Source organism: Lemur catta, chromosome 1 (assembly GCF_020740605.2).
Source record: "Lemur catta isolate mLemCat1 chromosome 1, mLemCat1.pri, whole genome shotgun sequence".
NCBI lineage: Eukaryota > Metazoa > Chordata > Mammalia > Primates > Lemuridae > Lemur > Lemur catta.
Genome location: NC_059128.1, coordinates 78,407,559 through 78,421,951, shown reverse-complemented (window position 1 = coordinate 78,421,951; position 14,393 = coordinate 78,407,559). Strand labels below are relative to the sequence as shown.

Here is a 14,393-nt window from a genome sequence, read left to right as displayed (position 1 = left end):
GGTTCCAGTTTCTAATGTTCCTGGGTGGGGAAACTGAGGCTGGGCAGGGGAAGCGACTCTTCCAGTTTTACACCCTTATCTCCAACTTCTATCCAAAAAAAAAGTTTTGCAAGTCCTAATTTGACAAGACTCAATCCTTAATCTCCATAATGTTTCCCATGCCAATCTTTTTTTCTTTGAAGACTTTTTTTAAAGACAAAGCCTACCTCTGTCGCCTGGGTAGAGTGCAATGGCACCATCATAGCTCACTGCAACCTGAAACTCCTGGGCTCAAGTGACCCTCTTGCCTCAGCCTCCCTAGTAGCTGGGACTGCAGGTGTGCGCCACAACGCCCGACTCATTTTTCTATTTTTAGTAGAGATGGATCTTATCTTGCTCAGGCTGGTCTTGAACTGTGCAGCTCAAGCAAACTTCTGACCTCGGCCTCCCACAGTGCTAGGATGAAAGGTGTGAGCCATCCCGTCCAGCCTGCCCTGCCAATCATGTCAAGAATTGATTTTAGGCTTTGTTGGGGAAGTCTAGAGTAGGTTTTACCATATGGCATGGTCTTTACTCCTAAGGTGCAGCCTTTTGAGTGTTCCAGCTGCTGCCACAATTATTAAAGAGATCTCCACTTTGGCAATCCCAGAAATCCAATGCCCTTTTGCACCAACACTTCTTGACGTCTGATATCTCTATTCTGTTCTCAACCCTGTAGCAACTACTATCTGGTAAGCATCAGGTGGTCTTGTTCTGAGGAGGGACGGCCCGGCCCTCAGCCATGGACTCTTTTGGGGCCACTTATATGAACAGCTCCCTCTTCTCTCGTGCCCCATCCCATAGATTCCAAATGTTTCAGTTGCTCCTCACTACGATCTCTGTCTTCTCAGCTAGGTAAAACCACTATGGTCTTCTCTGATTTCAGCCTGTTTACACCACAGGAAGCTGGGTTACTGGGGGGGCTCATTATTAAGTTTCCCTTCTCTCAGAGATGGTAGTCTTGTGCTGGCTGAAAATAGTTGCCTAATATATCTTGTCTAGTTTTATATTATAGTTGCTACTAATCCAAGAGTGCTAGTCAAGTTACACTACTTGGAGGTGGGGGGGGTGAAGCACGGGGAATGGGGAGGACTTGGGGAAAGAGTCTTGCTCTGTTGCCCAGGCTAAAGTGCAATGGGGATACCATAGCTCGCAGCAGCCTCCAACGCCTGGGCTCAAGCAATCTTCCTGCCTTAGCCTCTGAGGACTGTAAGTGCGTGCCATCAAGCCTGGCTAATTAAAAAAATTTTTTTTTCTTTAGAGATGGGGGCCGGGCGTGGTGGCTCACGCCTGTAATCCTAGCCCTCTGGGAGGCCGAGGCGGGTGGATCGCTCCAGGTCAGGAGTTCGAGACCAGCCTGAGCGAGACCCCGTCTCTACTAAAAATAGAAATAAAAATTATCTGGCCAACTAAAAATATATATAGAAAAAATTAGCCGGGCATGGTGGCTCATGCCTGTAGTCCCAGCTACTCGGGAGGCTGAGGCAGTAGGATCGCTTAAGCCCAGGAGTTTGAGGTTGCTGTGAGCTAGGCTGACGCCACGGCACTCACTCTAGCCCGGGCAACAAAGTGAGACTCTGTCTCAAAAAAAAAATAAAATAAAATAAAAAAAAATAAAAAAAAATAAAAATAAAATAGAGATGGGGAGTCTCACTAAGTTGCCCAGACTGGTCTTGAACTGGCTTCAAGCAGTCCTTCCCCATCAGTCTCCCAAAGTGCTGGGATTGCAGGCATGAGCCACCACACCGAGCCCTTCCCTCAATTTTTTAAAAGTTAAAGGAAGGGAAGAGGAACAATCCCTCTTAGACAGAAACACTAAGAAAATATGATTTGTTGGAAGACATGGTTAGAACTTTGAGTGGGGAGAAGGTTTGAGACACTGAAGGTAACAAGCAGACAGAAGCAGAAATGGAAGTTTGCATTCAAGTCCTTGTTTCAGTTGTCTGTAAGCCCAGGGGACCGCTGCCCTTTATGCAGTTTTTGTACACGGACCATAACATTTCCCCTCTTTTCTGGGTTAGCTGGTTGAGTTTTCATTTAGAATCCTTAGTGAGTAGAGTAAAAAGAAATTGATTTGGCTTGATGTAGCCCAATTAGAACTGAATATTGATTGCCCACATGTGATGTGAAGACTCAATATCCTAGACTTGGAAACGTATTAATGTCACACTGTTTGTCTTACTGGAGACAGTAAGTACTTACAGCCAAACAGAAGAACAGAAGTTTCCAAGGTCAGCCATTGTGGTAAGTGACTGCCTCCCTCATAATCGTGTTTTGTTTTGTTTTGTTTTGTTTTTGAGACAGAGTCTCACTCTGTTGCCCGGGCTAGAGTGCCCTGGCGTCAGCCTAGCTCACAGCAACCTCAAACTCCTGGGCTCAAGCAATCCTACTGCCTCAGCCTCCCAAGTAGCTGGGACTACAGGCCTGCGCCACCATGCCCAGCTAATTTTTTATATGTATACATTTTTAGTTGTCCAGCTAATTTCTTTCTATTTTTTAGTAGAGATGGGGTCTCGCTCTTGCTCAGGCTGGTCTCGAACTCCTGAGCTCAAACAATCCGTCCGCCTCAGCCTCCCAGAGAGCTAGGATTACAGGCGTAAGCCACCACACCAGGCCTATAATCATGTTTTTTATAGATTCTCTTTCCTCATATTCTAGCAAATTTTGTTGTTACATGATTACACAAATGAGAAGTTAAAAAGACACAGTCTTAAGATTTTTAAAAATAGTGTGACATTTTAAAAAATGATTTTGAAGTCATATTCGCATTTCCTCTGGAATCATCCTTCCATGTATATTTTATGTTCTGTGTTTTCACTTCATAGGTCAGTAACAGTGACCTGAACTTACAAGGCTCTCACTATCTTGTCCCCTCCATACCTCTTCAGCCACTTTCTCTTCCCCTTGCTCATTACACTCCAGCCACACGACTATAATATTTTAGGTGAGTGAAAATCTGATTATTTGAAACCTTGGAACTTTGTTTTATTTTTAATAGCTCTTTAACACTATTTAAAATTATCTGGCTCATTTGTTTACATGTGTATTGTTTGCCCCCACTTGAATGTACGCTCCAAGAAAACAGAGACCTTGTCTATCTTATCCAGTTATCTACTACATAGAACAATGCTGAGCACATAATAGGCATTCAATATTGTTGAATAAACTAGCCCTACAGTAAAGAGCCTTATTGTAAAAATTTCTGGTATTCTAGTTTAGCTTAATTTAAAATGAGTGCTAAATTTACTCAGATTTTAGTTAAAATGTAACTATTTACATCACACGAGTGTGATGTTTGTATATATATCAGAATCAGCAAAACAGTAAAACAAGTTTAATTTTTAATTTATTAGAACCCAGTAAGTGATGATTTCAAAAGCAGAGTTTCCATTAAATTAAACTTAATTCAGGGCAAAAATACATTTTAAAAACCTAAATCTTAAGGCAGAAGTAAAACATTATAAAAACAGCATGTCTAATACAGACTGTATAATGTCAGAACCTTGAGACTCACATATTATTTTATAGCACTATAATATTAATACAGTCAGAAATATTATCAATTGGTCCAAGATTTCTCACTTTATAAAGTGTTTAGGCTGATAACTAAAGAAATTTTGCTGTGTAAGTAATAACTATAATATAACCAAGTGATTGTTTTTATGATAAAGGAACTAAAGTCAGGTAATTTCATGGTTTTCATTCATAAAGATTTTACAGTATTAAATATGAAGTATTACTAGGAGTAATTTTAGATTTATTTCCCCATCCTAATGCCCAAAAGATGTACATGTACTTCTCTTTAACTCCATTTTAAAAATTCTGTGAACCACCATACCTATTCATTGTAGGCCTGACCCTACTAATAACAAAAGCATGAATTGTTTACTTTGATATGGCTATGGCAGAAAAACAATTTTAGTAAATTACTGCATCTTTTCCTAATCATTAAATAATTTCAAACTGAAGTCTTAAAAATTTTTGCACCTCAACAAGTGGACAATCTCTGTTAAGTTTGAATTTTTACTAGAACTTGTTAGTATGGCGGGGAAGCATTTTATGTTTATGTGCAATTAACAATAGCCCTTCTGAAAAACAGGGTTAACAACCTTAAATTTCCCCTTAAGGTCAAAACCTTTTGTTTTAGGGGAGCAGGATAAGATTTAAAAGTACTTTAAATCAGAAAACAAGGATTAGCTAGCTTACTCTACTCAATAGTCACAAAAAGAAATGCATTTAAAGAATGTTTTAAGTCCAGCAAATATGAGCCTGATGGGTTCTTAACATATTAATTACAAAGATTCATTTTTATTACAAACTTCTGAGCTATTTTAATAAAACGGCTATAGATCCCACTGTACTTCTATTTATCTGTGCATTAATAAAAACCTGTTAAAATTCCTTATTTAGTACTTGTGAAAAAAAATCTAGTCAAATAAGATCACTAAAACTACCAGAAAAGCTTTGAAATACCAATTGCAGATTCAATTCAAAGTATATTTAGCCACTTTCAGGATCTAGTATTTAAATCATGAATATCTTCACCTACTTCAACTCTGAAAATATAAAAAGTTTTGCCAGTGCTGGCTATAGTTAAACAGTACTGGTATTACCTGAAAAAATAAAAATTGAAAATATATTGTCAATCATGCATTCCACAATTTCAAGAACTAAGTAAGGTATAACTTATAAATATTGTTATGTCTTTGCAGGTTATCTCAGCTTCCATCAGGCCTCAGCTAAAAGTTTATCTGCCAAAACATATCAGCACTCACGTAAAATAAAAGGAGTATGGAGGTGATTTTGTACACATGCTGTCCAGTTTGCCTTCCAGTTTCCCCTTTTTTTTTTTTCACTGAAACACTTAATCAATTTGTAATCCTGAGATATTAGAGCTAGATGAGCCCCTCTTTTATGTAACTATTCTAGTTATAACTCCTTGAAAAGCATGGAATGAGGGGTAGCTAGAACAGAACACCTGTTGGGCTAACAAGAATATATTAGTGTAAAAAAAGTTTCCAGCTGAATACCTGTTCTCACGGTGGTCACCACGTGAAACATATAACCTGTACAACCACTTTCTCCTGTTTATCTATTTCTGGAAATAATTAGGCTCAATAAAATGTGAAATATACATTAGTTTGCTTTGAATGCAAGGATTAACTGTTTTTGGCTCAAATGTATCATAACCAAAAAAGTCTCTGCTTTGCTAATACAATATGAAAAAGTTCACATATGTACATGGGTACATTCCTTCATTAAAGTTTTTCCTTAAATCTATCTCAATGTATCTTTACAACTGATACAACTGATCTTTACAACAAAAGTCAAAATGACAAAGTAGAAATGATTCCATTTTACAGCACTTTAGGTTTTCTGAAGTTTTCCTTTAGGACTTAAAGGACATCATTGAAACGTTGCTTTCCATAGTCCGCAGGATCCATTTGAAGCTCTCTTTCTTCATCATCTGTAAGTGAAATAATTCTGTATCAAGAATATTATTTTTAAAATCACAGCAGAAATTCATTTAAATGATGTCTCAATTTTTCTCAGTCTTAAGATAGTTTTCTGCTTGTTATTTTACACCTACTGCAAATAGTGTTCTATTTTTTAGTTCTTTGGCTAAAGAGTGAAAAGTGTATAACTATTTTGGAAGAGTACTTAATTTTAACAAATCTTCTGATGATAGATAAATAGACAGGCAGAAATAGAGATAGATGGATGGATAGATAGGCAGGCAGAAATAGAGATAGATGATATAACTAGCAAAACTTTAGAAACACACAAAACATTGAAGAGTTAATCTTTTTATATAAATATATTATTTATATTTAGAAGAAGGTTTAGTCCTTTAAAGTTTTGGTAGAGACCTTTCTGTATACATTTTCATGCCTTTAAAAACCAAAATTTTTTCTAACTATAAAAGTGATCCACACTGGGATTGTAAAAATTATAAAATAAAACATAGGAAAATAAGTGTCACTCATAATCCCAACATTTAACAATTTCGTAAATTTCTTTGCTTCTCTGCAAATAGTTTACCCTTGGACTTCCTAAATGGAGTATACCAATTAAAATTTAACCTTTTCTTTACCAAAAATAAAAAATGATTACATAATAATGTTAGACAGTAAAATCCTCAAAGCCTCTTTGTGTAGTTATATTAAATGACTCCAAACAGTGTTGGAGTTTGATTTATTTGGCTTTTTTGACTCCTTGGCTATCTTATCTGCTGTTACTTTGCATTGTTGTCAGTTTATCTGCCAGTAGCAATCCCTCTTTTTTAATTTTGTTGCAAACTACAAGTTTTGAAATAAAACTGCTAAAGAGTATTTAAATTATACTAGGACAAGAATGGAAAGTATTTTAATCAAAGCCTAAAAGGGCCCCTTTTGAGTAAATGACTTTTTATGATATCTTTTGGCTCCCCTACAGCTTTAAAATTTAAAGTATTTTTCTCACTTTCTGGTTCACAGTGACAATTACCCAATAGCTTATTTTTGATAGATTGAGGTGTTATTATCATAATTGTCTGAAAATATAATTTTATATAATTTAAAGAAAAGTTATACGTTAGAATCCAAATTCATATGTATACTATAGCTTTCTAAAAATCTATTATTTTAAGTTTCACTCTAAAATTTTATTCTTTCAAAAATGCCAAACCAACCAACTTTCTTTTTCAACAACTTTCCTATTAAATTTATAGAATTTCTCATTTAGAATCATAAGCAACCATTTTGCACCATATTCTCAACAAACTGATCTCATATCTTTAATAGTCTAATCCGCTAGGATTGATGATCCCCAAGTCTATTATGTGTAAAGGCTTAAATTGTAGTCATATTCACACTCTTATTTTATAAAATGCTAATCAACCTCTTATCAAAGAACTCTCTGTACTTCAAAAAAATGATCTTTGGTTTTAAAAGGAAAAATGATCACCAGTACTTCTCTGAAAAATTCTCCTTAGGATTCATTTATGGAACCTCGCCTGATGGCTATAAACATCTTTTAGGACTTTAATAGTGAAACGAAGACTTAATCACCATGGAGTGGTGGAAAATTCTAGAAATTTAACAGGAATGTTATTGGAAAAAATGTTTTTACCTTTTGAGATTTTTAAATGAATAGATGTAAAGAGAAAATAGATAAAAGTCTAGGAATAGAAAAACTGAAATCTCTTAGGTTAGATACTTAACAAACATGATCTAGTTCCTAAACTTCTTTGAACCTCTAATTATCTTCTCAGTAAAACAGAGATAACTGTTTTTTCCTAACTCAAAATATTAATAATATATATGAAGGCAGTCTTATAGTTGCAATGTCCTCTATAAACACAAGGAGGGATTTTTTGGTTTTATTTGAAGTTTTAATATTGTACCTTCATGTTTTTCAGAATTTCTCAGGACTTTGGAATACTGCATTGAGCTACCATTTACATTAACTAGAGTCCATTTTCAGTATATCTATTCTACCTAGAATTCAAGTTTCTACCAACAACCTCTTAGCATTTATCTGTAAAGTTTTATTAAATCACCTCCAAATCTGATGTAGAGTAACAGATAACCCCTAAATATAATTACATGTACTGATATTTTATTTCATTTTAGAAAGCAAAATCTTTAAAAGCTCATTAATGACTATCAAAGGAAATATAATTATAAAGACATTCATACTTTATTAAATAATTCCTAAATTCCCTCTGAAGTCAAGAAAGGACTACCTCTATTAAAGAGAGCTCTACCAAGCAAGAACTTCTTGGGGCAATAAGCCAGTGAGGCTCCACTAAAAAGTACAAGTTAATCCACAAGCCAAAGTACAATGACCCTCTAAAGCAGGCAACCTAGAGAAAAAGTTCTAGATTTTCTTTTACTTTTTAAAAATTATTTTATTCAAAAAACACTTATATAGTGCTTACAGTGTGAAAGACCTTATTGTAAGTGAACAAATATTAAATCACTTAATCTACATAATGACTGTTGAGTTAGGTAACCATATTTCTATTTTATAGTAGAAGAAATTAAGGCATAGAGGTTAGGTAACTCACAATCTCACAGAACTAGTTAGTGGTCGAGCTAGTATTCAAACCCAGGCAGTCTGGCTCCAGAATATATTCACTTAAGCACTATGCTAAGCTTCCTTCCATTGGTATACACTTAGGAATACTTATGCATTTCACATCCTATTGAATTTGGAACTTCTATGTGACTAAAGATAAAAGGAAATTTGCAAAGATCTATTTCCTTAGTACAATAAAGAATGAATTAAAAGATATATTATCCATCAGATGTATAGTGTTTCCAGAGTTAATCTTTTCATTGGGTCACTAAAAGGAGTCAGGAAAAAAAATTTATATACCAACATAAATAAATTAATACCTCCTTTAGGATGCTTCTGAAAACTAGGAATCAGAGAAATCCAAATAAACCATGATTATAAACATAGGAAAAATTGGCCTCACCTAATTCTACAAGAAAACACTCTATAACTAGTGCTGACCACAATGATCAATACGCATGAACAGGTATCAGAGATAAGGCTGGAATCCTTCAGCTTCCCATTGGCAGAGATGCTGCCAAAGACTCCATTTCACAATTCAGAATTTTGGAGACCAAAGTCAGAGTGTATATAGTTAGCTGAAGCTACAACCTTGTCCTGCAGCTGGAATCTCTAATCCTTGGGACCTCACACCTTGAGAAAATAATCCTACTAGAGAAAGCAGAGAAGAGCTTTAAAAATAACCTTAATAGTGCTTCTGAAGTGCATGCTTTAATTTTTGCTATTTTTGGTTACAGAGTGTCAATGATAGCAGTGAAGTTTCCACTTTCTTTCTTGAGTTTGGGAATAGATGTGTTTCAGACATCCTGAAATCTGAAACACATTTTCCCCATACTACTTGTGTTATATATAGAGATTCCACTATGATGTGGCCACAAAATTTTAGAACTGAAGACCATCATATTCTCACATATAGATGAAGAAACTGTGGCACAGAGAGTTTAAGTGATTTGAAAAGCAATACACAGCCTGTCTTTTGATTCTCAGCCTTATATATTTTTTTCTACTCTATTTTACTGCCTGTTTTAGCTACAAGAACAAATTGTACTGGGAACCCAACCATTATTTCTACATTGGTGCAATGAAATGCTTTTCAATTCCACATATTCTGACTTATTAATAAACATTTGGAATCCAACTTGTTGATAAACTAGGGAACAGCCATAATTATCTCTCCCCACTTTTTGGACAGTTAATACTATACTTAAAGAATCCCTGAAAACATGTTTAAAATTATTGAGGTCTCTTCAGTATTCCTTTTTAGTCAGTTCACCCAAACTTATCCCTCTTTATTTGCTAGAGGTGATAATGTTCTTGCATCTTTCTGTTCTCCGTCACCTTTGTAGCTTGCCCTGTCCTCCTGCCACTATCATCTGGTGAACCCCAGAATGGGATAAGAAATGTTAGATGGCAACTCTCAATCAAGTAAGATTCACTTGCAAATAAGGACGCCCAAAAATTTAACAGCTCTCTCCCTAAATCACTGAGGATATCATCTTTGGTCATTTACTTGTATGCCTAGAATCAGTGAATTTATTGTGTTGTGAAAGGGAAAGCAGAGCAGCATGAGGGTACTGGGGACCTGAAGTAGAAGGTGGCCATGAGAATGAGGTGAAGAAAGGGGAAGGGTACAAGAAAGAGAGAAAGCAATGAAATAAATTTACCTACTGTGGATAAAAAACATAAAAATATTTAACTGAAATTTTGTGATAAAAATCATCAACTTTAAGATAGCCAAAAATATAAGAAATCATTGACAATAATGGTTGAAGTCAATTGCTATAATAAAAACCCCAAAATTATCCAGTGAGATGATAGAAGCCCTTAAGAAAAAAAAAAATAGAGAATATTTAAAGTGCAAACCAAGCAAGCTCATAAGACCAGAAGTTAAGGGGTTATTACCCTACTCATAGTTATAAGAATAAAAGCTCAATGAGAAAAACATAAAATTATCAGCTAATGACATTTATTGAGGACTCTGGGTGCTAAGTACTGTAGCAAGTGGGTATGAAAGCAGAAAAGGATATAAACAAAATAGAAGGCAAAATAAATGAAAATTCATGCCCTCCAATAGCTTACAATATACTTGGTGATATGATATGTATGCATGAAAAAGCCTTAAAATGCTATAAATATAATCCAAACAAATCACAAAAGCAATGAGAAAAAATGGTAAAATTTATGAAAAAGGGATGAAATTATATAAAAAGTGAATATAATTTACTCAGTATTACAAAAAAATTTGAGACTTCTCATTAATATATCATCCTTATATAACTCCCAGCAGTTACTAATCTCTTTTCTATCCCCAATAACCATATTTTTCCCAAAACTGCAATGTACTATTAAAAGAATGCCTACGTAGAAGTCAGAGTCTCTAGTTTCCTTTTCTCTACTAACTATATAGTACTCTAGAATAACTATATTTTCTTCTGAGTTTTATAAAAATAATTATCATCATGAACCTAAATAAAAATTTAATTACTTGAAGAAAAAGCTAAGAAAGAAATCAAAACAGGTTATACTGAAAAAACTTTCATGCATCATATTATAAAAATTTGACATAACACACACTAAGGTCGTAATCAATTTTTATAGAAAAAGGGCTCCACAAATACTACTAAACAATATAAGCAGGCAGAAAACAGGCCTAAAAGCTTGCAGTAAAGAAATACACTCTGATATGCATGCATGGGTAGGGCTGCATGCACACAGGTAGATTTTCAACTTTCACTAAGTTAAAAGCTCAGAAGTAACACAGTTAAGAAAAATATGTTGAATCTGTGTATTAAACATAAAACAAATAAATCTTCACAAACTGATTGTTAAATATAAATTTTAAGACTCTCAGAAAAAATTTCAAAAACAGCCCTCCTATACTGTATCAGTGGTGAAATAATCTTCTATGTGAAGAGGCCTTGTGGCTTTCTTTATAACAAAAAAGCTGCCTGGGTAATATCTGTACCTAGAATAATGAAATATTTTCAGATGAGAAATTGGAAAATAATTATTTTCTGGGAGCAATTGCCTTAAGAAAAGTCTAGAACTATCTTAAACAATTTAATTCTAAAATTTCTGAAGATTCTGAGTTTCAAATTGTAACTGCATCAATAATACACATAAGATGATAACCAAAAATTTTAAAACTTAAAATAATTTACTTACAGATCTATAAATACTACTATCATAAACTACTTTTGAAAATAAAACTGAAAAACTACACAGAACTTCTTTGTATTGATAGTAAGATTTTACTGCTACTAATAAGTGGGGAAATTCTACACAAATTCAACCAAAAAACTTAAGAGGTGGGTTTCACGGTCACAGCATGGAGGCCAGGCCCACGCTCACCTTGGACGTCTTCCTCTCCACCATCACCATCTTCTTCCTCATTGTAAGCCAGCTCAGCCTGCTTGTCTGCCTCATACTCACCTACGTTACCATCATCCCCATTATAATCCGCCAGTTTAGAGCCATGCTGCGGATCAACAGGGGATTCATTCTCATCAAAGAATCGGCCTGTGAAGTAGGTAGAGGATTAATTCAAGAGTAAAGAGAAGAAAAGAAGGGACCTACACTGAAGGCAGACCAGAAAGTAGACAAGTGAAACCTGGCAACTTTCAGGGTTCTGGTTATAAAAAGGATACATTTTGTGAAGGTTATCTAAGACAAAAGTACATAAGAGTGAAGACTCTGAAAATAAATGTTTATTTAAGAATTTCTCTTTTGTGTTAATTTTCAGATGTGCTTCTTAAGATTTGAATGTTTTCTTAAAGAAATGGACACCATTTTCAGGATTGTTTTCCTAATGACCAACGACTTCTTTAATATAAGTATGTCCAATTTAACCATTTAGGAAAAGAATAAATCATTTTATTACTAGACAAAACACACATTTGAAATTTGCAGTTTCAAATGTGTACTTTGTCTATTAATAAACTGTTACTAGATTTTCAAATTTTAAATAAGTACTGTGTCTAGTAATAAAATGATTTATTCTCCTAAAGTGTTAAATTAGACAAATGAATAGTTTTGAATAATTTTTCCATGAATAGTTTTGAAAACTTTAAAAAAAATAAATGAGTACTATACAAGCTAATTTCCTTTTGAATACTAAGACAAACTAACACACCTGAGGCTATCTCAAATTCCTTCAGTAATACTGATTCACTATAGCCATGGATTTCCAAGAAGGAATGGCAAAGGGAGCAAGCTATTATTAATAGAATCCCTAGCAGTTTTGAAAAAGACATTCTGAGTAATTCTCATTTATCTCTTCCCATTTCCTAAGCCAGATTTTTTAAAAAGTCAATAGAAGTATAAGAAAGTTAACCTGCAGGAGGCTGTTACATTGTACACATTCATTATCATTAGAAATCAAGAAGAGCAATGGACATAACACCTAACATAAAAAGCTATTCAACGACTAGACATTGAAAATAAAAATGTTAGGTACATTGAGATCTGACTCATAAATGAAACACTACTTTCGACATTAAATTTAAATGAGGGTAAATTTTATTTTGATCCCTAAAATATGAATAAAAGTAATTTGCTGGTGACATAAGAATTTAAGACTTAGAAATTTAACAACTTTCTGTGATAGGTCTAAATTTTTGGAATATATTTCAAAAACTTGCAATGAGACACTTAAGAAAAAATTAACAGCTTCCTTTGCTTGGAAAGAAAAGTTAAGTTACAAGTGGAAAGAATTATGGAAGTACTGGTCAATTCTACAGATGGCTCACCACATCATCAAGCCAACATATTTCTTTTCTTTTTCATAAAAGACAAGGGTGGTCTTGCTATGTTGCCCAGAATGGAGTGCAGTGGCTATTCACATGCACAATCCCACTAGTGACTGGCAGGGGAATTTTGACCTGCTCTGTTTCTGACCTGGGCCAGTTCACCCTTACTAGGCAACCTGCTGGTACCCTGCTCCCAGGAGGTCACCATATTGATGCTGAACTTAGTGTGGACACCCAATCGGCATGCACTACAGCCCAGAACTTCTGGGCTAAAGTGATCCTCCTGCCTCAGCTTCCTGAGTAGTTAGGACTATAGGTATGTGTCACCACACTCAACTAAGCCAATATATTTCTAATTGCTGAGGAAGGAGTCATTTAGGAAAATAAGTAACAAATCACACTTATATAGGCGGGTCGGATGTGGGGACAATAGGAGACTAAAGTAATTGGGACCAATAAAAAGAGCATGAATTCATCTTAAAACTATTGTAGAATAAGCTTACAGTATGTACAATAAATAAATAAATGGAAAAGTTGATCAAATAGAGTTAGAGAAAAGAAATGAATATACAAGAGTTACAAAGGAAGACAGTAACAAGGGAAGAATTGGTAGGCTGTTTGTGAGAAAAATACCCTGTCTCCTAATTACAGTCATATAAAAAAAAGCATTTTGGTGGCTTTTACTTTCTCTTTTTCTAATGATAAAATAAATGATGTCAACGTAAGCAGGAAAAAGGGAAATTTATAGAAATCTCTATTTTCTTCTCCTTAACATGCAATATTTGCTTATGGACAAAACAACTGGTCTAGATAAATCATCTTTATGCAATGTGAAACTGCTGTTTTAAACATATAAACACTTAAGGCTGGGCACGGTGGCTCACGCCTATAATCCTAGCACTCAGGGAGGCTGAGGCAGGTGGATCACTCGAGGTCAGGAGTTCAATACCAGCCTGAACAAGAGTGAGACCCCGTCATCTCTACTAAAAATAGAAAGAAATTAGCTGGACAACTAAAAATATATAGAAAAAATTAGCCAGGCATGGTAGCACATGCCTGTAGTCCCAGCTACTCGGGAGGCTGAGGCAGGAGGATTGCTTGAGCCCAGGAGTTTGAGGATGCTGTGAACTAGGCTAACGCCACAGCACTCTAGCCCAGGCAACAGAGTGAGACTCTGTCTCAAAAAAATCAAAAAACATATAAACACTTAAATATGGTAGTTACTAGTGAGTTTTTCAAAGTACACTATTTCTTCCAAGGAAACTTTTTCATTTTTTATCCATTATGAAATACGGAAGACTAAAACAATTAGCCTAAGAGAAATTATTGCAAAATATACATAGTTAATTTACTAATATTGTCAGACATGGATTAAAGAAATGGCCCACCTATATTTTTTATAAAATTCCAACAGAACAATTTGAAATTTCTTTCTTTTAGGTGTTTGACTGATTATCTGACTAGCCTGAATTCAGTCATATAATTTTTTTTTTTTTTGGAGACAAGGTCTTGCTGCTCTGTTGCCCAAGTTAGAGTGCAGTGGTGCCATCATAGCTCACACAATCT

General features: G+C 34.8%; 1 protein-coding gene across 2 annotated transcripts in view; it reads right to left on the bottom strand.

Moving 5' to 3' along the window:
* Positions 1-3,347: 3,347 nt before the first annotated feature.
* The window catches only part of GOLM2 (golgi membrane protein 2), an 87,316-nt gene continuing 76,270 nt past the window's right edge, over positions 3,348-14,393 (bottom strand). Inside the window, exons 9-10 of one of the 2 annotated variants that reach the window (XM_045528026.1) lie at positions 11,431-11,598; positions 3,348-5,485 (exon numbers count right to left, since the gene is read on the bottom strand). In XM_045528026.1, the coding sequence (XP_045383982.1) occupies positions 5,415-5,485; positions 11,431-11,598 (239 nt within the window). In that variant the 3' untranslated portion in view covers positions 3,348-5,414. The remainder of the gene's footprint in view (positions 5,486-11,430; positions 11,599-14,393) is intronic. The other variant, XM_045528032.1, reaches the window with a different exon arrangement.